The 23318-nt window shown below is 44.9% G+C and overlaps 1 protein-coding gene across 1 annotated transcript in view; it reads right to left on the reverse strand.

Annotated features, from left to right (window-relative positions):
• The window catches only part of CHD3 (chromodomain helicase DNA binding protein 3), an 86788-nt gene that overhangs the window by 17016 nt on the left and 46454 nt on the right, over positions 1-23318 (reverse strand). The window contains 19 exon segments of the mRNA XM_044278900.1: positions 2703-2836; positions 6740-6825; positions 6903-6968; positions 7253-7274; positions 7276-7431; positions 7510-7676; positions 9342-9573; positions 11764-11888; positions 11967-12084; positions 14848-14979; positions 17061-17202; positions 17720-17893; positions 18066-18187; positions 18297-18434; positions 18576-18776; positions 19272-19418; positions 19420-19464; positions 19550-19649; positions 19821-19952. Coding sequence (XP_044134835.1) covers positions 2703-2836; positions 6740-6825; positions 6903-6968; positions 7253-7274; positions 7276-7431; positions 7510-7676; positions 9342-9573; positions 11764-11888; positions 11967-12084; positions 14848-14979; positions 17061-17202; positions 17720-17893; positions 18066-18187; positions 18297-18434; positions 18576-18776; positions 19272-19418; positions 19420-19464; positions 19550-19649; positions 19821-19952 — 2439 coding nt within the window.

Here is a 23318-nt window from a genome sequence, read left to right on the forward strand (position 1 = left end):
ACAGCGCTGCAGTATATTGCGGCATTATACAAGCAGATGCAGACAGAACCGTCCCGCCGGATCTCCAATGCGCACAGTTCAGCTGTCACGTTTATGGCAGCAGGTAAGGAATTGATGTATAAGTGAGGCGGCGCTGCCCCCTGCTGGCCACTGACAGGATACCTTTACATTTCATGATCCACAGGTTAGCAGTACAATGGCTCCACACAGAGGAGCCCCATCAGACGTGCCACAGCATCCTGGCCCGCTCAGCCTCTGGGATTTCTGTCCTGCATCGGGCGGTGGGTATGAGGACACAGCTCTGTCCACCCCGGTGTCGCCAGGTGCAGGTTATAATGTCTGTCTGTGTGAGGGAGGAGGTGAGGGTCTCTGTCACCACCACCAGGAAACAGACGTCACCAAGCGGCATCAGATGAGTAAGGACATCATCACATGGGAAACGGCTCTATGTAGTGAGCACACAGCCAGTGCAACTATGCTGCGTGTGTCATACATACGTGTAGTGAAGCATATACAGCAGTGTGCATGAAATGTCTGGTGAGTATACATGAATGTAGTGAGCACACGGCAATGTATGAGGTGTGTATATACAGGTATGTGGAGAGTATACAGTCATGTAGCAGTATGTATGTAGTGTGAGGTGTGTGTACATGTATGGGGAGAGTATACAGTCATGTAGCAGTATGTATGTAGTGTGAGGTGTATATACAGGTATGTGGAGAGTATACAGTCATGTAGTGTGAGGTGTGTGTACATGTATGTGGAGAGTATACAGTCATGTAGCAGTATGTATGTAGTGTGAGGTGTATATACAGGTATGTGGAGAGTATACAGTCATGTAGCAGTATGTAGTGTGAGGTGTATATACAGGTATGTGGAGAGTATACAGTCATGTAGCAGTATGTAGTGTGAGGTGTATATACAGGTATGTGGAGAGTATACAGTCATGTAGCAGTATGCAGTGTGAGGTGTATATACAGGTATGGGGAGAGTATTCAGTCATGTAGCAGTATGTAGTGTGAGGTGTATATACATGTATGTGGAGAGTATACAGTCATGTAGCAGTATGTATGTAGTGTGAGGTGTATATACAGGTATGTGGAGAGTATACAGTCATGTAGCAGTATGCAGTGTGAGGTGTATATACAGGTATGGGGAGAGTATTCAGTCATGTAGCAGTATGTAGTGTGAGGTGTATATACATGTATGTGGAGAGTATACAGTCATGTAGCAGTATGTATGTAGTGTGAGGTGTATATACATGTATAGGGAGAGTATACAGTCATGTAGCAGTATGTATGTAGTGTGAGGTGTATATACATGTATGGGGAGAGTATACAGTCATGTAGCAGTATGTATGTAGTGTGAGGTGTATATACAGGTATGTGGAGAGTATACAGTCATGTAGCAGTATGCAGTGTGAGGTGTATATACATGTATAGGGAGAGTATACAGTCATGTAGCAGTATGTAGTGTGAGGTGTATATACATGTATGGGGAGAGTATACAGTCATGTAGCAGTATGTATGTAGTGTGAGGTGTATATACAGGTATGTGGAGAGTATACAGTCATGTAGCAGTATGCAGTGTGAGGTGTATATACAGGTATGGGGAGAGTATTCAGTCATGTAGCAGTATGTAGTGTGAGGTGTATATACATGTATGTGGAGAGTATACAGTCATGTAGCAGTATGTATGTAGTGTGAGGTGTATATACAGGTATGGGGAGAGTATACAGTCATGTAGCAGTATGTATGTAGTGTGAGGTGTATATACATGTATAGGGAGAGTATACAGTCATGTAGCAGTATGTATGTAGTGTGAGGTGTATATACATGTATGGGGAGAGTATACAGTCATGTAGCAGTATGTATGTAGTGTGAGGTGTATATACAGGTATGTGGAGAGTATACAGTCATGTAGCAGTATGTAGTGTGAGGTGTATATACAGGTATGTGGAGAGTATACAGTCATGTAGCAGTATGCAGTGTGAGGTGTATATACATGTATAGGGAGAGTATACAGTCATGTAGCAGTATGTATGTAGTGTGAGGTGTATATACATGTATGGGGAGAGTATACAGTCATGTAGCAGTATGTATGTAGTGTGAGGTGTATATACATGTATGGGGAGAGTATACAGTCATGTAGCAGTATGTATGTAGTGTGAGGTGTATATACAGGTATGTGGAGAGTATACAGTCATGTAGCAGTATGTATGTAGTGTGAGGTGTGTACATGTATGGGGAGAGTATACAGTCATGTAGCAGTATGTATGTAGTGTGAGGTGTATATACATGTATGGGGAGAGTATACAGTCATGTAGCAGTATGTATGTAGTGTGAGGTGTATATACAGGTATGTGGAGAGTATACAGTCATGTAGCAGTATGTAGTGTGAGGTGTATATACAGGTATGTGGAGAGTATACAGTCATGTAGCAGTATGCAGTGTGAGGTGTATATACATGTATAGGGAGAGTATACAGTCATGTAGCAGTATGTATGTAGTGTGAGGTGTATATACATGTATGGGGAGAGTATACAGTCATGTAGCAGTATGTATGTAGTGTGAGGTGTATATACATGTATGGGGAGAGTATACAGTCATGTAGCAGTATGTATGTAGTGTGAGGTGTGTATGAATTGTATACATAGTGATGAAGCAGATCGGCAGATACGGGGGGGGGGGGGGGTAACTTACTTAAACTCCTTCTCTGACTTGCCCCGCAAGTCTCTCACCAGCCAGTGTGTGGTGAAGGCGTCCTGAGGTGGCATCCCCCAGCGCATCACCGCGTTCAGGAAGGCCTTCCGCTGCCGCGTGTTGAACCCCAGAACCTGGGAGAACATACAGAGGAACATACAGAGTCATGTACACAACATGCGTCTGTGGGGAGGAATTTACTCTATGAACAGAACCTCCAAGGTCCTAGTGTAGGGCCCTGGAGCAGGGGGTACTTTGAAGTCTGGACATTTGTGGACATTTGCCCAGTTTCCCCAATGCAAAGTTATAAACTTCTTACTTTATTTTTTCTTGAAAGGGTTGACACGCACTGTTTAATACTGTGTAACTGCATTTTATATGTATGTTGTGATATACATCTTTTTCATTATCGCTGTATTTTTAAGGCTCTGTGGAAAGGGTTAATGAATACTGAGAGACTGTTAGGACTTTGAATTAGACACTGGTAATTTCCACAGCTGCCATAGGGTTTAATAGAGACCATGCGTTGATGGGAAAAAGCCAGACTTGTTTATCACCAAAACCAGACAGCCTGACCTTGTGAATGTCTGGTTTTAGCTATGTTATTATATCTGGAAATTTGTTTTTGTCTGGAAAAACTGCTGTGTCATCGCCATTGAGCATCATTGAAGCTGTAATGTAAGTCTATGGGAGACGGAAAGTGTTAGGGCTCATGCACACAACCGTTGTTGTTTTGCGGTCTGTTTTTCACTAACCCGTTGTTCCGTATCTGAGGGGTTTTTTTCTCTGATTTAAGTCCTCTTCCGTTCCATTATTGCACAAAACATATCCGTAGAGTTTCCGTATTTGATCCGTTTTTTGCGGATCGTATACAGAAACAGTAACTTATTAATCACCAAACACATGAGCAATATGGGCTGGGCATAGCATTTCTACATACGGATGTGTTCTGTGTGCATTCCGTATTTTTTGCAGACCCATTGACTTTAAAAGGGCCTTGGACCGTGATTTGCGGACAATAATAGGACATGCATTAATGTTTTGCGGAACGGCCATGCGGACAAACGCAATGCACACAGAGTAACTTCTGTATTTTCTACAGCCCCATTGAAGTGAATGGTTCCGCATACGGTCCTCAAAAAAACCAGAATGAAAACGGAAAGAAAATACGCTCGAGTGCATGAACCCTTACAATGTATCTGTTTGTGCTGAGCTTCTCTACTCCACCCCTCCCACTAGAAGGTTCTAGTCTAGATAAAACTGTATATAAGGAGAGCAGTCAGAGCCCCTAGTGTTCTGCAGTTAGGGACCATTGCTTGGAGGGGAAGACTCATGTCAGCCTTCATGAGTGACCAGAAGAAGACACTAAGATGGGGACGCTGAGCAACAGACCATGGGTCACGAGACCAGTGACCAAGGAGCCAGCCAGACTACTGAGCTACAGACCGTGGGCCCTTGACCAGGATGCCAGCCTTCTGAAGAGAAAGAAGGACAGCTAGCTCAGGCCTTTCCTCAGCATCAAACCCTTCTTTGCCCGGGCGGAGACTGGAGAAGCCAGCCCTATGCCTCACCTGTACTGTTTTGTACCTGATTTCGTCCAGTACAGAAGCAGACTGGTTACTGCAGACCCCGACTCTCTGGACATATTTCCCATTGAGGTGCACCACGCCTTACCAACCCTTTAGGTGGGCAGCAACACATGGAGACACCTTGACTGTGTCTGGGGGACCCAGCGTAGCGTTGGCGCCACCCCAAACCTGGCAACTGCACTAGAAACTTGTCCATCTTAAAGGGGTTTTCTCATCTCAGACAATAGGGGCATATCGATAGGATATGCCCCCATGGTCTTATAGAGCCCCGAAAGTGAAGGAGAGCGCACTGTGCATGCGCAGCCGCCCTCCATTCATTTCTATGGGGCAGCCGAAAATAGCCGAGCGCTGGCTCGGCTATTGCTGTCTGCCCCATAGAAATGAATGGGAGCATGGGCCGCGCATGCGCGGCACGCTCTCATTCACTTCTAGGGGAGAGGCGGGGATTAGCGCTTGGTGGTGGACGGACCGCGGGAAATCTGGGGTCCTCCAGCCACAGCACTCTCCGCTCAGTTTTCGATATAGGTGCGGGTCCCAGCGGTGCCCCCATTGTCTAAGATGGGAATACCCCTTTAACCATTTCTCGAAGCAGCGATTTTCCGCTTTTGTGTTTTCGCTCCCTGCCTTCCCGGAGCCATAACTTTCTTATTTTTCCGTTCACAGCCATATGAGGGCTTGTTTTTTTGCAAGATAAGATGTACTTTCTAATATCACCATTTAATATTTTATACAATGTAGTGGGAAGCAGGAAAATAATTCCAAATAGGGTGGAATTTGAAAAAATAAAAGGCAATTTTGCCAGTTTTACAGGTTTTATTTTTACGGCGTTCATTATGCGGTAAAACTGACTTGTGCTCTTCATTCTCCAGGTCAGTAGGACTACGGCGATACTATGTATATAAAGCTTTTCTTGCGTTTTAATACTGAAAAAAAAATTTGATCTTTTGAAATAATGATATCACTGTTCAGTGCTGCCACCTGCTGGCATGAACTGTGAAATACAAATGAGCCTGTAAGACTAGTAGAGGTTCAGCCTCATTATTACTATAGAACGTCTTCCCTGATCTCCGCTGGGGGAAATCGCGCCTGACCCAGCAGCGCGCGCTGTTTCAGATGCCGTGGTCACGTTTGTCCACAGCATCTGAGGGGTTAAAGGCTATGTACACCTTTAGGGGGCTTTTTTTTATTATTATTATTGCATTGTACTCATTTTGAGCTGAAAATATTTTTTTGAATTGGTCTTTATTAAAAATAGGTCATCCTTTTTTCTGTAGAGAGCGTTGGATTTTCTGTCTATTCCGTCAGAGCAGGAGCTGACGGGCTCCTTATCTCTGCTCTCTGACATTATGAACGCTCAGTACAGCTCAGTTCTCATCTTACTAATAAGAATGTGGCTCAAAGGAAATGTGTCACCAAAAATGTTATCTGCCAGTTAAAACCAAATAGTAACACACATCCTTTTTTTAAATCTGCTTCTATTTTCTGTTTGCAGATTTTTATTTATTTTATTTTATGAACATGATTATGGGGGCGGCCATTCTGCCTGAGCTGTTCTTAACAGCATTTACACAGCATTAAAAATTGCTTTACGGCAGCCCCATGGTCCATAGACACAACGGTTAGGAGGGGACTGACCAGAGAGTTTTCTAGGCATGCTCTGTGACCTGTGGACCTCTCGTGAATGGTGGATCTTGTCTTATCTACACACAGAGGTGGTATCATTACAGGCAGGATTAGACTGATAGATAAGTAGATAACTGCAGTAAAGTGATCTGTGCAGATGAAGTAGTGATGCCTATTATTAGACATGGTGGCCAATGTGAAAACTGCAGGATTTTTTAGTTTAAATTATAAAAAGTGACATGGAAAATTAAAAATAACATCAAAAATGATTTACATACATGCTAAACATAAAAAAGTGATTTAAACAGCAGGTCATTTTCTGATGAAACATTCCCTTCAACTAAGTGTTCATGTCCTCTTAGTAGTTTAGAGACGAGGTTTATTATGATGAGCGGCACAAAGTGAAAGTACCAGTCACACAGTTAGAAAAACTGTTACCCCTTTGTGACAGAACAGCTCAATATTTTTAATAAAGGCCAATTGAAAAAAATATATATTTTTAGACAAAAATGAGTAACATGCAATCATAAACAAAAATTGCCTCCGAAGGAGTATATAGCCTTTAAATGTCCACGATTGGCATTACCGTCAATCGCGGACATTAGCCGCAGGTGTCTGCTGTATGAAACAGCAGGAAACCGGCGGCCATGGTGCTTGTTCCGCTCCGCGCGCCATCTTTAAAGACCCGACATCTGCCATACATGGATAGCGGATGTCGGGAAGAGGTTAAAGGGGAGGTCTACCACTGCAATAATACTTCTTTTCATGCAATATCAAACATACAAAAAGCTATGCAAGCAGTCTCAATAGATAGGTGTGACTTACCTCTATATTCCCACCGACCCGGGCCAGTAGAGGCGGCAGTGGCTTGTCCTTCTCGTTGCGCAGTTGTCGGCGAGACTGCCTGCGTCCTGTGACGGCACAACAAAAGATGTCAGCAATGATACCACCGATATATGGCTTCCAATGGTCCCTCTGCCGCCCTCACCTTCGGCTCTCTCATCAAAATCTTCATCCTCTTCCTCAGAGCCCACGGAGTATTCAGACTGGTTATCTGTAAAGAGGGATCGGGGACAACGCTATCAGAGGCCTAGGAAAATTTCACTCTCCTGTCCTGATGGTTTGTTACAATGTATCAGTGCAGGTAACATGCATCAGGCTGCTTAGGCAGTCGCTTAAACTATAACAAACCCTCAGATGTGAGAAGTATTGGATCTACAGGGGTGTTTTAGCCTCTGAGTGTCAAGGAAAATGTTCTCACTCACTAGCAGCAAGCAGAGATCTTGAAACAACTATAGAACAACTGATGGAAGTGAGACTCTGTGAGGGGGTTCTTACCCTGATCCTCCTGCGCGGCGTCAGTTGTAGTTCACTTGCTTCCTCACCCTCTTGCCCTTGCCCAGGTTGCGTGCCAGGTCCTCCTGCTGCTGCTCGTAGTGATGGCGGAGCAGCTTCTCCCAGTAATCGGGATCCACGTTCTCCTCCTGTTTGATCACCTCCCGTTCCAGCTCCTCCAACTGAAAGGTAAAGTAAAACGTGGAGAATGTCCACCCTTGACCGGCAGATAAGCAGCAAACATGGAGGCCGGTGCTCACCTTCTCCTCCTCTCGCACCACGTACTGAGCGACTTTGAAGGAGCTGAGGTACTCGTTCATGTTCTGCACTTCGGTGTCCTCCGTCTCGTCCTGGTTGCGATCCAGGAGCCGCGCGATGGCCCCGTTGTCGTAGTGGATGACGCTGCTGTCCTCCTCTTTGTTATCACCTGGAAGGGAGACAACTGGTTAGAAGTCAGTGATTTACCGAGGGGGTGTGTATACTTTTGCAAAGGTTATTTCTGTGGATCCAATGCATTTAAAGGGGTTATCCAACCCCTATAATGTCCCCCCTAATGCCCGGGCCCCTCATATAGGTTATACTTACCCCGCTCCCCGGCACCCGCGCCACTCCTGATGCTCGCATGACTGCTGCTGTATCTCCCTGTCGCGCGGATCAAAACATCCGGTTATGGGGGGGAGCAGCCAATAGCAGGCCATGACGGGAACGAGTCTCCCTAGAAGTGTGAATGATGCTAGGTAGGCTCGTCCCTGTCGTGGCCTGCTATAGGCTGCCAGCCCCCACATAGCGCCCCACCACCCTACCATCGCCAGATGTCTTGTTCCGGCCGACGAGGAGATGCAGCGCTTGATGCGCTGAAGCTATGTAGAGGCCGGCACCAGCGCAGGGACTTATTAAGAACGGTGTCTAAAACGGCGGTCTTGATAAATGACCCCCAAAATGTCAGACACCCCCTGTAACTGTTCTAGGAAGACAGGAGAGGACTGACCTAGTAAGGCTACCTGCAAAGATTACGCACGTTTTTTGCGGGTAGATTATCGTGCGGAAAAACTGCAGTGTAAGGGTTCCCGCACACGGCCGTGAGTTGCGGTCCGCAAATAGTGGATTCGCAAAACACAGATCCCAGCTGAACGCATGCCGCCATTTATTTTTTAACTTCTGTAGAAATGTCCAAAACAAGGATAGGACGTGTCCTTGTTTTTTTGCGGGGGCCGCGGAACAGGCGTCCGGATGCAGCCCCTCTGAAATGAATGGGTCCACATCGAATGCGGACAGAAACTACAGCCGTGTGCCTGAGCCCAAATACAGCAGCAGCAAAGTGTCCGAGATGCCACACATCTCATGTACACTTCTGCGGTCATTTATTAAGTTTGGCAATTTAGACGCCGCTCTTAATAACCGTGCGCTGACGTTTGGACATGCCACTTGCTTAAATCTACGCCGGCTCCCTTGCTTTTCGTTCCGTGCTGAAAGTGACCTGCCGTGACCAGCGAAGCACTGACTGCCGCAGCCAATGGAGTCATCTGATGTTCCTACTTGGTTGCACAGGCTGAGAGCAAATGAAAAGTGGGTAAGTTGCTCACAGCACCCAAGCTGACATCTGTAGGTGGCTGTGGGCATCTCCTCTACCTTTTTCTGAGCATTAGGTGTGATAACTCACCTTCATTGTAGAGCGCATCTTGAGGTGGCAAAAATGGAAGTTACTGCACTTGCAACAGTAAAGACAAAATGGGGAATGAGGTGGGCTTGGGGGAGGGGAACTAACCTTAAAAAGGTGGGTGGGTGTGGACGCTGCCCACTCATTAACAAACTATTGTCTCTGGTCTTTCTTCTCTGCCTGGACAGCTACGAATATCTACACAAGGTTGTGATGTCACCTCCTCCTGAAATTGCATTCACTGCAACTAGGACAGCTCCGTTCATCCTGATCTTTCTGGTTCACGAATAGCATGCCAGTATAGTTAAGACTGACACAAGAAAGTAGAGGAGGATGGATCTCACAAGGCAGATATAAATGCTCATTGTGGTTTGCGAAAAGCTGGTACAGAGGCTGCCATTTGTGGCAGGAGACCAAGAACGCGCTTAGTCTTACCTTCTATTTCATCCTTAAATAGTTCTTCTGTCCCAAACTTCAGGATGTCATCAAGCTCCTGCTTGGACATGGAACCAGCCTTGGAGCCAAGCCCTGGTCTCACCACTAGGTGGGTCAACATCATCTTCCTCTTGGCCACCTGTGTTATACGTTCCTCGACCGACGCCCGCGTCACAAATCTGTAGATCATCACTTTGTTGGCCTGGCCGATTCGGTGAGCCCTACTGAAGGCCTTAAAAAAAAAAAAAAAAAAAAAAAAAAAAAGAATTAAAAGGTGATTGGGTGCTGTAGTGTCGACAAGTCTGCAGACGGTGCCCTAAATGTCAATGAAGCCGAACTTTCAGCACATTGGCTGAAAGTGGTCATGTGGCCACAAGCACAGAAACTTTCCTACTAAGCTTCCCAGCATGCAGCATCAAGGCCACTTCTCAAATAATCAAGCTATGCCCAAATCTCCAGTGATTTACAGTTTTCAGTGAGCTCCCTCTAGTGGTGGCTGAAGGTAGAGTAACATGATAAAATTCTGCCTATGTCCTGGAACAACATGTCCATCTCGAATTGTCCTCTAACCTCTCATGCCACTCATTTTGATCAGATGCAATCCGGCTTCAGACCAAATCGCTGCACTGAAACTGCCCTAACCAAAGTCGCCAACAATCTGCTAGCTGCAAAAGCTAAACTTCACTACTCTGTACTCCTCCTTCTTGACCTTTCCTCTGCCTTCAAAACTGTTGACCACTCTCTCCTCCTACAAATCTCTCTTCCCTTGGCATCAAAGACCTAGCCCTCTCCTGGATCTCCTCGTGCCTCACCAACAGAACATTTAACGTTTCCCATTCATACACTACCTCCTCATCACGCCCCCTTTCTGTTGGTGTCCCTCAAGGCTCTGTCCTGGGTCCCCTTCTTTTCTCCACTTATACATTCGGCCTCATAGAGTCCCATGGCTTCTAATACCACCTCTATGCGGACGACACTCAAATCTACCTCTCTGGCCCAGGTGTTGCTTCCCTGCTATCCAGAATCCCAGCATGTCTGTCGGCTATATCTTCATTCTTCTCTTCCCGCTTCCTAAAACTCAACATGGAGAAAACTGAATTCATTGTCTTTCCCCATGTCACTCAGCCCCCCTACCTGACCTGTCCATTATGGTTAATAGCACAACACTTTCTCCAGTCTCGCAGGCCCGCTGTCGGTAACATTGGATTCTGCCCTGTCCTCTAAGCCACACATCCAAACCCTTTCCCTCCACCTGCCATTTACAACTTAAGAACATCTCTCGTATTCGCGCCTTCCTCATCCCTGAGTCAACTAAAATACTAGTGCATGCTCTCGTCATCTCCCGCCAGGACTACTGCAACATCCTCCTCTGTGGGCTCCCATCAAGCACCCTCGCTCCCCTCAAAGCTATTCTCAACTCTGCTGCCTGGTTAATCCACCTCTCCCGCGTTTCGCCTCCGCCAATCCCTTCACTGGCTCTCCTTGGCCCAGCGAATTCAGTTTAAAATACTTACAACTACATATAAGTCCGTCTACAACCCGTCTCCTTCTTACATCTTTGACCTGCTTTTCAGATACATCCCCACACGTAATCTCAGATCCTCACAGAACCTCCTCCTACATCTGTTCTTCAGTCAATTGACTACAAGATTTCTCATGTGCCTCGCCCCTACTCTGGAACTCTCTACCCCAACACATCAGACTCTCCCCCAACATCCAAACCTTTAAGAGTAACCTGAAAACCACCGCTTCAGGATAGCCTACCGTCTGCAATGAGCATGCTGCCACCACACAGCCACATGAGCATTCTATACCCTCACCTACTGTGTTCTACCTCTTCCCTATAGAGTGTAAGCTCTAGCGGGCAGGGTCCTCTACCCCTCTGTACCAGTCTGTTAATACCGTAGTTTCCTGTTTTTTTTATTTCTTTGTAACCCCAGCTGGATCTACAGCGCTTTAAAATAAATAATCATAATAATGTCTATACAGGGGATCTGTAGCTCTGTATCAGACAACCTCCGGTCATTATATAGATATACCTATTTAAAATAAATGGTGTTTCAGGCTGGACATTAAAGGGGTTGCCTCATGCTTCCGACCTGAACCGCCACATGGATGGCTACTCATCTGGCAAGTCAAGACTTCCACCAGCAAAATTGGCTGCTGTCAGGGTGTCCGAAGCCGATCACTCTGGTGGCTACATTCTGGAAGGATCTGACAAGACATCTCCTGTAAGCTAGTCTAAAGCCAGCCATACACATAACGGTCACACAAAGACTGAATCAGCCGGCAATTATTTCTCCTGATCAGCCGGGAATGAATGTGTTGTAAATGGGAGAGGGGAGAAAGAAGCTGGTAGACATCTGACTAACGTGTATGGCCAGCTTAAGGCACCATGTGTGATGGCTCAGAGCATATCTACCTGAATGTCGTTGTGGGGGTTCCAGTCGGAATCGTAGATAATGACGGTGTCTGCAGTCGCCAGGTTGATCCCCAGACCCCCGGCACGTGTGGAGAGTAAGAAGCAGAACTGCTGAGCACCGGGAGCTATGAAACAAAGGAGCGGGTGAAGACAGAGGAGGATCTTAGGAGCGAAAGCAAAATCACAGCAGCCAAAATACTCACCATTAAATCTATCGATGGCTTCCTGTCTCAACGAACCAGTGATCCCTCCATCTATTCGCTCATATTTGTAGCCCTCGTAGTCCAGGAAGTCTTCTAAGAGGTCCAGCATCTTGGTCATCTGAAAAATGGAAAGAGAAGAGGTTTCAGTAAAAAGTGAACGGCTAAGAATTAAAAAATAATTATCATAGTGCTATGGGCAAAATTACTAATTGGGGTCGATTTTTATGTATGGGCATTTTAACCCTTTCTGAACCTCCGCCATACATGTACAGCGGACGTCCGGTCTTTAAAAAGACAGCAGACGCCCAGGGCTAATGAATACTGAAAGGGACATTTAACCCTTCAGATGTCATGGCCCAATGTTACCACAGCATCTGATGCGGTATTCCCCGAGAGCTCTGCGCTCCCAGGGTGTGAACGGCTCCCCCTAGCGGCAATCGGGGGAGCCATTGGTTGTGTGAAAGCCCTGGTCTCTCTGAAGAAGCTGTAGAGCTGCAGTTCCTATGGAGCCCTGCAGGTGGCACTGCTCTATAAGAACATAGAAGATCTCCAATGAATTGCAGTTCGATGCAATGTATTGTAGAAGCAATCTAATGATTGCTTATAGTGTTGAGCGAAGCGTGCTTCAGGATGCTTCATCTGAAGTCGCCTCATTCAAAACGTCGGAATAATACTGTACGGAGATCAGTCTTCGTACAGTATTAGAATGTATGGGCTCTGATGAGCGAAAGTAAGTTACTCACGAAGTCGCGTGTGACCTTGTTGAATAACTTTGGTAATTTTTTTTTAAAGAGGAAAGCCAATTTAAAACTTGAAACCGAACTCAGGCTGCAGTTCCGAGATACTAGTCGGAACCAAAACAGAATTCAATTTCAAGTTTTAAAGTGGTTTTCCTCTTTAAAAATCAATTACCAAAGTTATTCAATGAAGTCAAGCGCGACTTCGTGAGTAACTTACTTCAGCTCATCGAAGCCCTTACATTCTAATACTGTACGGAGACGGATCTCCGTACAGTATTATTCTGAGGTTTTGAAGGAAGCGACTTCAGATGAAGCATCCGAAGCTTGCGGCGCTCAACACTAGTTGCTTATTGGGGCTCATGCACACGGCTGTAAGTGTTTTGCGGTCCACAAATCGAGGATCCACAAAACACAGGGCCGCAGAACAGACTTATGGATGCAGACAACTCACGGGTGTGCTAAGGAAGCATCTTTTACAGGCCCATTGAGAGGAATGATTCCACATCTGATCCACAAAAAACTCAGATCGGATGCGGATTGAAACTATGGCCATGTGCACGAGGCCTTATAATCATCTAGGGTGGCTCAAAAAAAGAATGGCCGATTCGCCATTCTTTCATTGCTTCACCTCCCAACAAAAATTGAATTGAAAGTGATCAAAAAGTCAGACACACTCCAAAATTGTATCAATAAAAAGCACAAATTGTCCCGCAAAAAAAAAAAAAAAGGAGAGAAAAGAGCCCTTATACAGCTCCGCAGACATAACTATAAAAAAAAAAAAAAAGGTATCTGTGTCAAAATATGGAGAAAAAAAAACTTTTTACAAGGTTCTTATATTTTTTTCAGTATTAAAAAAAGAAAAACAAGAAAGATTAAAAAGGTCCCCTAGGGAAACTAAATATTTAGAGCATCTATAAAATGTGAGTATGAATAATACACAAAATGTAACAATACATTTATTACACCTGCGTCTTCATATCAGTGTTATGTTATATTTTTACATATTTTTGTTGTGTTTTTGTTACACCTTTAATTTATATGTATGTATTCGACAAGAATAAAAAAGAACAAGAGACTAAGATCCCAAAAGGCTTCAAAAAAATCTAATGTTCTGATTTATTGATTATAATTGAAAACTTCAATAAAAAGAATATAAAAAAAAAAATACAAGAAAAACTATATAAATGTGGTATCGCTGTAATTGTACTGACCTGGAGAATGAAGGGAAAAGCTCAGTTTTACCGCCCTGGGAACGCCATACAAACAAAACCCATAGAAATGTGACGGAATCGCGTTTCCCCCCACCCCAATTCCACCCCATTTGAAATTTTACATTGTATGCCAAATTAAATGTTGCCATTAGAAAGTACAACTTATTCCACACAAAAAAAAAGTCCTCATACGGCTACGTGAAGGGAAAAATAAAAAAGTTATGGCTCTGGGAAGGCGGGGAGTGAAAAACAAAAATACAAAAAACTGAAAAATCGCAGGATGCTGAAAGGCTTAACCCCTTCCTGACATACATGTACGTGTAGCAGGCACTATATACTGCAGTACAGAAGCATTTCAGATTATTGAACAAGCAATAAAGGGATAATGGTTGCCCCTTGCAGATTCCACTTTTTATTTTCCAAAGTGGAATCTGATTGGTTGCTATGGGCAACTAAGCCAGTTCTACTTTACACCAGTTTGATATAAGGGCTCCTTTACATAGGCCGAGGTTCGGGGCAATTATCGGGAACTAACCTTTGCTTGAGTGCGCATTCCTGATAATTTGCCCATGTAACGGTGGCGCCAATCACCCGACAAACGAGCAAATGCTCATTGGTTGGGTGATCGCATCTTTCAAAAAAATAATAATTGGCAAGACATCATGTAAACAGGGACTGCAAATGAGCGGTCAACCGTCTCAATCCCGATGACTTCCGCTCTATCATCTCCGTGTAAAAGGGCACTTAGTCCATGTAGTGGGACTAAGAGAAAATGAAAATGTCAAACTATGAAAATATCTTGTAATCCATCCCGTGCAATGAATGCCATTAAAAAAAAAGTGTCGTCTATGTCGTACTGATGGAACCTGCAGGGGGGAACCTCCAACACCCGTGTACACAGAAGCATTGAGGCATGTGTGAAGACTAGACCTGGGAAAAGATGAGGACTCGATGCCCTTGTTCGTGCAGCTTCCGAAGCATCTTCTGTAGAAGCAGCAGCTTGCCCGAAGATTTGATGAGAGAGCCTCCCTCATAGGCACCAGTCGGGAGTTTGGGAGACTCCTGGAGAAGAATGAAGAAATAGACAGTACATTGATTAGCCTCACTCTATGGTAGTGTGCCCTAATGGAGTCCATCACACAGGAAGCTAAAGGGTGAACCTCCTTAGACTTAAAAGGGGTTCTCCGGGAATTAAGAAAATGAAAATACTTATCCAAAGTTTAAAACAAGCCCCCCAATGCCTGGGTCCCTCATAAAGATTATACTTAACCCGCTCTCCCTCATCCATGTTGCTCCAGATCCCCACATGGCCACCCTGCACCTCCCCGTCGCGAGGCTTAAAAACATTCAGCAATGGGGGGAGCAGCCAACAGCAGGCGGCAACAGGGACGAGCTTCCCTAGTGTCACCCGCGATGCTAGAGAGGCTCATCCCTGTTGCGGCCTGCTATTGGCTGCTCCCCCCATCGCCGGAGATGCAGCAGCGGACGTGCAGGGATCAGGAGTAATGCAGGTGCCGCTATATGAGGGACCCGGGCTAGTTTTAAACATTGGATATCCCCTTTAAATATTACTTTATTATAAATATATTGCCAAATACCTATCATTAGTTATAATGGCTCATTTTGTCTAGGGAGCAATCATCAGGGGAAATGAAATGGCCGCCGTCTTATTACTACACACAAAACCTGTCCTAATCACACAGCAGGACAAGTTACTTCACAACACTGAGGTAAAGAGCTGCCTCATCCTCCTCTCTGCTCTGCTTGTCAGGGAATATGATCCTGAATAAAGCTGATAAGATCTTCAGCTGAATCTCTGTAGTAATGGAGTTTATGAGGAGACATGAAGTACAGAGAGGACGGACAGGACAGACTGTGGTAATGGAGACTGCATACAAGTGCTGCTGCTCATCAGCCACATCCCCATCTCCTCTCTGTACTTCATGTCTCCTCATGGACTCCATTCCTACAGAGATTCAGCTGAAGATCTTATCAGCTCAGGACCATAATCCCTGACAAGCAGAGCAGAGAGGAGGAGGATGAGGCAGCTCTTTAGCTCAGTGTTCTGAAGTAACTTGTCCTGTTTTGTGATTAGGACAGGTTTTGTGTGTAGTAATAGGACGGCGGCCATTTTATTTCTCCTAATGATTGTTCCCCACACAAAACGAGCCATTATAACTAATGAAAGGTATTTGGGAATATATTTATAATAAAGTAATATTTACGTATTTTCATTTTCTTAATTCCCGGAGAACCCCTTTAACAATTATTATGTCCTGGGGCTGGGCCTACATCAAAGGGGTTGTCTATTTTGATACAGATGGTCTATTCTCAGGATAGGTCATCAATATCCAATCAGTGGGGATACGACTCCCGCCATCCACACTGATCAGCTGTTTCCGGCAGCCGCCAGCACTGGATACTATGCAGTGGAGGGAGCAAAAAGCAGGAAGCACCTTTCACTGTGTAGCTGCCATGTTGGGTTACTGCAGCTCAGCTCGCAATCAATGGAGGTACACAGCGCAGGAAATTATACAGCGGACAGAGCTGGAAGCAGCAGGCACTGTTCACTGTGTAGTGGCCATGTCGGAGTACAACAGATCTACCCCCAGAAAGAGAGCAGAAATACAATACACCCAACACTGCACAGTGGATAGAGCATTCAGCCCAAAATGGCTGATCGGTCAGGGTGCTGGGTGTCTGACCCCCACCGATCTCCTATTGATGACCTACACTAGGGATGTGGAAAACCTCTTTAATTTTACATTGTATGTGTCGAAAAAAAATCTTTCCTACTGAGGACTAAGGGGTCCTACAGGAAAATGGAGAGACCCCTTTAATTTAAATGGGTTGTCTCATTTCATACATTGGTGGTATATCACTAGGATATGCCCCCAATGTCCAATAGACAAGGATCCCAGAAGTGGGAGCCACATCTATCTCCAGAACCTCTCAAAGTGAATGAGCCGCACTCGCTTACTCAGCTATTTTTGAAATTTCCATAGAAATGAATGTAGAGCATGCGAGCTCTCATTCACTTTCGGGAGCCTGTTCTGGAGATAACGGCAGGTCCCAAGGTGGAACCCGCATCGGACATTGGTGGCTTATCCTACTGATATGCCACCAATGTAACAGACACTCACCATTGCAGCCACAGGGAAGAGGTATGGATGGTTGCAGCACTTCTTCAGGTCCATCATGATGTTCAGTAATGAGACCTGGTTCCCTCCTCCTCGTGAGTTGAGAGCATCGAAGTTACGAGTCAAGATAAACTTGTAATACTTCCTGTGAAGCACAGTCCAGATAATTCCCCGTAGATATGGAGGACATATCACAGTAAAGGCTAGGTAAACCTTCGAGGGTTATTTTTTATGACTGCATTTAACTCATTTTAGGCTACAAATCATTTTTTCAGTTGTTCTTTATGAAGAACCTTCAGCCATTTCTGAGATACAAGAGTTAAAAAAATCAGTCTTCAGTGTTTTCTTTGAATCTTGTCATCTGATGGCTCATGTGTAGTTCTCCTCTTTCTTCTACTGACCTCCTCTTTCTTCTATCCTGAGCTCAGGAGATCAGAGATAAGAGCTACACATGAGCCGTCAGCACAAAGGGACAGCTTGCAAACAGACTCCTTTTTAACTCTTGTATCTCAGAAACAGTTGAACATTTTTAAAAATACCAATTGAAAAAATGATTTATAGCCTAAAATGAGTAAAACACAAATCATAAAAATATGCCTTTGAAGGTATCCACGGCCTTTAAGTCCATGTGGTTTGTTACTGACATGGAAGGTCTTACTTACTTCTGCATGGGACTGAGCTCCACCCTGACGATGAGCTCAGTCTTTGCCGGCATGTTTTTAAACACATCGGCTTTAAGTCGGCGTAGCATGTGTGGACCCAGCAGATCGTGCAACTTCTTGATTTGATCTTCTTTGGAAATGTCTGCAAATTCTTCTAAGAATCCTTCCAGATTACTGCAAGGAAATAAAACCATAATCAGACCTGAGAAATAAGGCAGGAAGTATTTCCCACCAGGCATGTGGTAAAATATGGACCTTCTCATGCATTTATCATGGCCCCATGGTCAGCACCATAGCTTTGCCTAGACTTCTATCATGGAAGGGAGCATGTAAATTCACCACTTACTTAAATCGTTCTGGAGTGAGGAAGTTGAGAAGATGGAAAAGTTCCTCCAGGTTGTTCTGCAGAGGGGTCCCTGTGAGGAGCAGCTTGTAATCAATCTGATATCCATTCAGCACCCTGAAAAACTGCAAGTAATACAATTTACAGTAATATATATATCCATATTTCTATGCATTATCTGTGCTGTTTTATAAACCCAGAGTTTCCCTTAGCCTCAACTCCCATCATACACACCTTTGATTGGTTGTTCTTGAGACGATGAGCCTCATCCACTACCAGACAGGCCCAACGTATGGATCCTAGAGCAGCCTGATCAATCGTGACCAGCTCGTACGAGGTGAGAAGAACGTGAAACTTCACTTGAGCTTGAGCCTTGGGTTGTCCAAAGGAATAAATGATATAGCAAGAGCAGGAAGAAAGAAAATCAATGGATAAAGTCAACAAAGCCCAATATCCGTCCCAGCGGCGTTAATGATAATAAGTAATCACTTCTATAATAGACGACATTCTCACCTTCATCTTGAAGGCCTTCTTCCCTCCCTTCATCACGTTGTCCTGGTAGGAGAATTCGTTCTCTCGGATCACAGCCCGACTGTCCTTGTCTCCTGTATAAGTCACAACGTACAAGTCTGGTGCCCACATCTGGAACTCCCGCTCCCAGTTTATGATGGTGGAAAGTGGGGCGCTAACAAGGAAAGGGCCCCTCGTATGTCCCTGCAGGGAAAAAGAAAGTCTTAATGTTCTCCATCTGCTCTCACTTCAAACACTACACATGGTGCTCAATCTGCTGCCTAGGGATGCGGCGTGCAAAGCTGTCCCCAACCCATAAGGACCCAGGTATGGCTGTCTGTCTCCTGACGGTTCAAAAAGACATTGCTGCCAAAACACAACTGAAGCAGAGAACGGGGTGCTGTTATCTCTCCTGTGGCTGACCCCCACTCGCATCTCCAGAACGTAGCCCTGAAGTGGTGGAGAGTAGACCGCGCATGCGCATGCTTCCTGCTGCATTCACTATTGAGGTCCCTGTTCTGGGGATAGGATCAGATATCAGAGGTGGCAGCCAAATGTATCTGACAATAATGGCGTCTTCCTAATGACATCAATGTCCTAGAAGGGACAACCCCTATTTGCAAAGCTGTCCGCTGCGATGTACGTGGCGTCCGGAACGTTTTTTTACAGTAAAAGCGGTGACATTTCCACTTTTCTCACCTCTTTATAGAGAGAATACAAAAACACTATGGTCTGTATGGTTTTTCCCAGGCCCATCTCGTCAGCCAGAATGGTATCCGTGCCTTGTGCCCAAGAGAACCGCAACCAGTTCAATCCCTCCAGCTGGTACATATGAAGGGTGCCGCCCTGTGCACGACACGAACGGCGGCTGAGTTTCGTACTTCACTGTGGGCTGTGTGCGCAAGAGAAGAGGAATCACATATGACGGATATGTAAAAGGACCCGACCTCCAGTCTTCAGCCACTGATCATACTCACATCCTTGGTGGGGGACCTGGGCACGTTCTCCATGTACAGCTCTTTGTGGTTCCTCTTGTATTTTGCAGGACAGGAGTTACTCTCACCCATGATCAGTTCCCTGGGGAGGGGGAAGGACACAGATATCAAGAAGCACATTAATACATTTCTTTTGGCCACCTCACAGCAGCTACGGGATACAAGGCACAAGATATAGCAGAGCCAAAATGGTCATTTGGCAGAAGAAAAGGTCCCCTGGTCCCCTCTTCCCCAGTATGATCATCCAAAATACCTCTGTCTCCAATATAACTGCTTGTGGTAATCATAATCCGGTAACTTCATGTTGTCCTCCTCCCATGTTGACTGATCATAAGAAAGGTCTCTCCATTTAACCAGGTAACTGTACGTTGCTTTCTTATCCAGACTGCAAGACAAGAGCAGATTATCTCATCGGACATAGGTATGGAACTACATTTCCCCAAAAATATTTTTCACATCACGGTGCAACTTAAAGGGGTTTTCCAAAAGTAACACTGATGGCGCATCCCTGGGATATGCCGTCAATATGTGACTGTGAGGATCTGTGACCCACACTAATCGCTAGACGAGGCGGCAGATCAGAAGAGGCAAAGGCAATGTTCACCTCCACAACCAAAACTTGTGCCCCAATAAATCTAAAATAAAATAAAAAATTAAGCAACTTTGGTCTTAATTAACCACTTGTCGTCACTTTAAAGATGGTGCCTGACCACTAGCGCAGCGCCGCCATAGCTGCCAGGCCCGAGGCTAATGTCTGTGATCGGCCATAGGGTCCCTATGTGACCACGGCATCCAAGCGGTGAAAATGTGGGAGCCACGTGCTCCTGCTTCGGTAACAGCTTCCCTAACTGAGATCGGGGAAGCTGTTATGTTACAGTGATAATCCTAGGAGGGAAGGGATGCAAATGGGCTCTTAACAAGCTCTGTCTCTAATGCCACCAGATGTAAGGCAGCTATCCTATAAGTCAATGTTCAGCTCTTGAAATAAGCCTTGAGACATGACGTGGATAAGAAATAAGCCAGCACCTCATCTGCAGAGAGCTGTTTCAGGGCGTTTGCCCCTCATCAGTGCAGAGCAGAACACAGGCTTAACTGGGTGAGAGGCCTGTGTCCGGGGCAGGGGGGAACTAACTCTCCTTAAGGAGAGAGCACCTCAATCAGTGTGAGGAGACTTATAGGCCATACAGGCTCTAAGGAGAGTTAGTTCCCCCCCTGACACAGGCCTCTCACCCAGTTAAGCCAGTACTCTCTGCTCTGCACTGATGAGGGGCAAACACCCCGAAACAGCTGTCTGCAGAAGAGGTGCTGGCTTATTTAATATCCAAGTCATGTCTCAAGGCTTATTTTTAGAGCTGAAAATTGACTTATAGGATAGCTGCCTTACATCTGGTGGCATTAGAGACAGAGCTTGTTAAGAGCTCATTTGCATCCCTTCCCTCCCAGAATTCCAGAGGAGCATGTATGGCCTATAAGTCTCCTCACGCTGATTAAGGTGCTCTCTCCCTAAGGAGAGTTAGTTCCCCCCTTACAGTGATAATCCTAGGCTTGCTTGAGGATGCGGCGCCTACCACTGGTATATTCCAATGCAGGCCTGTAGGTGGCAGCACTTCATTGGAATATACTGAATGCTGTATTCTGTAATGGATAAAATACCATGATTGCTTGTTATACACTTTTAAAAAAGCAAAAAATTAATAAATAAATAAAAAAGTATAAAAGTTCAAATCACCCCCCCTTCCCTTGAATAAAAAACGCATAAAGAAATAATAAAGAAATTAAACATTAAGGACATCTGTGCATCTGAAAATGGCTGCAACATAAAAATATTATTCCATATGGAGAACGGAAGAAAATCAAAATGGCAGATTTGCCATTTTTCTTCACCTCCCGAACAAAATTAAATAAAATAATATGAAAATAAAAAGCAAAAAAATGTCACAAAAGTTTTTTTTTTTTCAATTTTAAAATGATATGAAGGTAGTATTGCTGTAATGATGCTGAACGCATAGGAAATGCCGTAAAAAAAAAAAGAAATTCCACGCCATTTGGAACCTATTTCCAACTTCGCACTTCACTGTATGCTACATTAAATGGTGACATTACAAAGTACAACTCCTCAAACGGCTATGTGAATAGAAAAATAAAGAAGTTATGACTCTGGGAAGGCAGGGATTGAAAAACGAAAACGCAAAAAAGGAAAAATTGCCCTTTCCACTAAGGGGTAAAAATTTCTTAGAATTTTGTTCCTAAAGCTCTTATGCAGACTATGCGTCTCCACGGCAACAGACAACAAACTCTGTGTAGTCTGATCCTGCAGTCATAGTCCCTGCAATCTGCCCTCTACTTCTGAACATATTAAATGTACAGTGGATATAAAAAGTCTACACACCCCTGTTAAAATGTCAGGTTTCTGTGATGTAAAAAAAATGAGACAAAGATAAATCATTTCAGAACTTTTTCCACCTTTAATGTGACCTATAAACTGTACAACTCAATTGAAAAACAAACTGAAATCTTTTAGGTGGAGGGCAGAAAAAATATCAAAATAAAATAATATGGTTGCATAAATGTGCACACCCTTAAACTAATACTTTGTTGAAGCACCTTTTGATTTTATTCCAGCACTCAGTCTTTTTGGGTACTAGTCTATCAGCATGGCACATTTTGATTTGGCAAGGTTTGCCCACTCTTCTTTGCAAAAACACTCCAAATCTGTCAGATTGTGATGGCATCTCCTGTGCACGGCCCTCTTCAGATCACCCCACAGATTTTCAATCTCTGGGCTCTGGCTGGGCCATTCCAAAACTTTAATCTTCTTCTGGTGAGTCCATTCCTTTGCTGATTTGGATGTATTCTTTGGGTCGTTGTCATGCTGAAAGATGAAGTTCCTCTCCATGTTCAGCTTTCTAGCAGAAGCCTGAAGGTTTTGTGACAATATTGACTGGTATTTGAAACTGTTCATAATTCCCTCTAGCTTAACTAAGGCCCCAGTTCCAGCTGAAGAACAGCCCCTCGGCATGATGCTGCCACCACCATGCTTCACTGTGGGGATGGGGTTCTTTTGGTGATGTGCAGTGTTGTTTTTGCGTCAAACATATCTTTTGGAATTATGGCCAAAAAGTTCAACCTTGGTTTCATCAGACCATAACCCCTTTCAGATGTGTTTTTGCAAAATGTAGCGTGGCTTGGATGTTTTTATTCGTAAGAAAAGGCTTTCGTCTTGCCCCTCTACCCCATAGCCGAGACATATGAAGAATACGGGAGATTGTTGTCACATGTACCACACAGCCAGTACTTGCCAGATATTCCTGCAGCTCCTTTAATGTTGCTGTAGGCCTCTTGGTCGCCTCCCAGACCAGTTTTCTTCTTGTCTTTTCATCAATTTTGGAGGGACGTCCAGTTCTTGGTAATGTCACTGTTGTGCCATATCTTCACCACTTGGAGATGACTGTCTTCACTGTGTTCCATGGTATATCTAATGCCTTGGAAATTCTTTTGTACCCTTCTCCTGACTGATACCTTCTAACAATGAGATCCCTCTGATGCTTTGGAAGCTCTCTGTGGACCATGGCTTTTGCTGTGGGATGCGACTAAGGCCTCATGTACACGGCCGTGGAACACGGACGTGAACGGTCCATGGTATCCCAGCCTGGCATCCTGCCGACAGCAGGAGCGCACGGCGTCACTGGTTGCTATGACGCCTGTGCGCTTCATGCCGCTGCTGCACTACAGTAATACACTCATATGAGCT

Source organism: Bufo gargarizans, chromosome 2 (assembly GCF_014858855.1).
Source record: "Bufo gargarizans isolate SCDJY-AF-19 chromosome 2, ASM1485885v1, whole genome shotgun sequence".
Taxonomy (NCBI): Eukaryota; Metazoa; Chordata; class Amphibia; order Anura; family Bufonidae; genus Bufo; species Bufo gargarizans.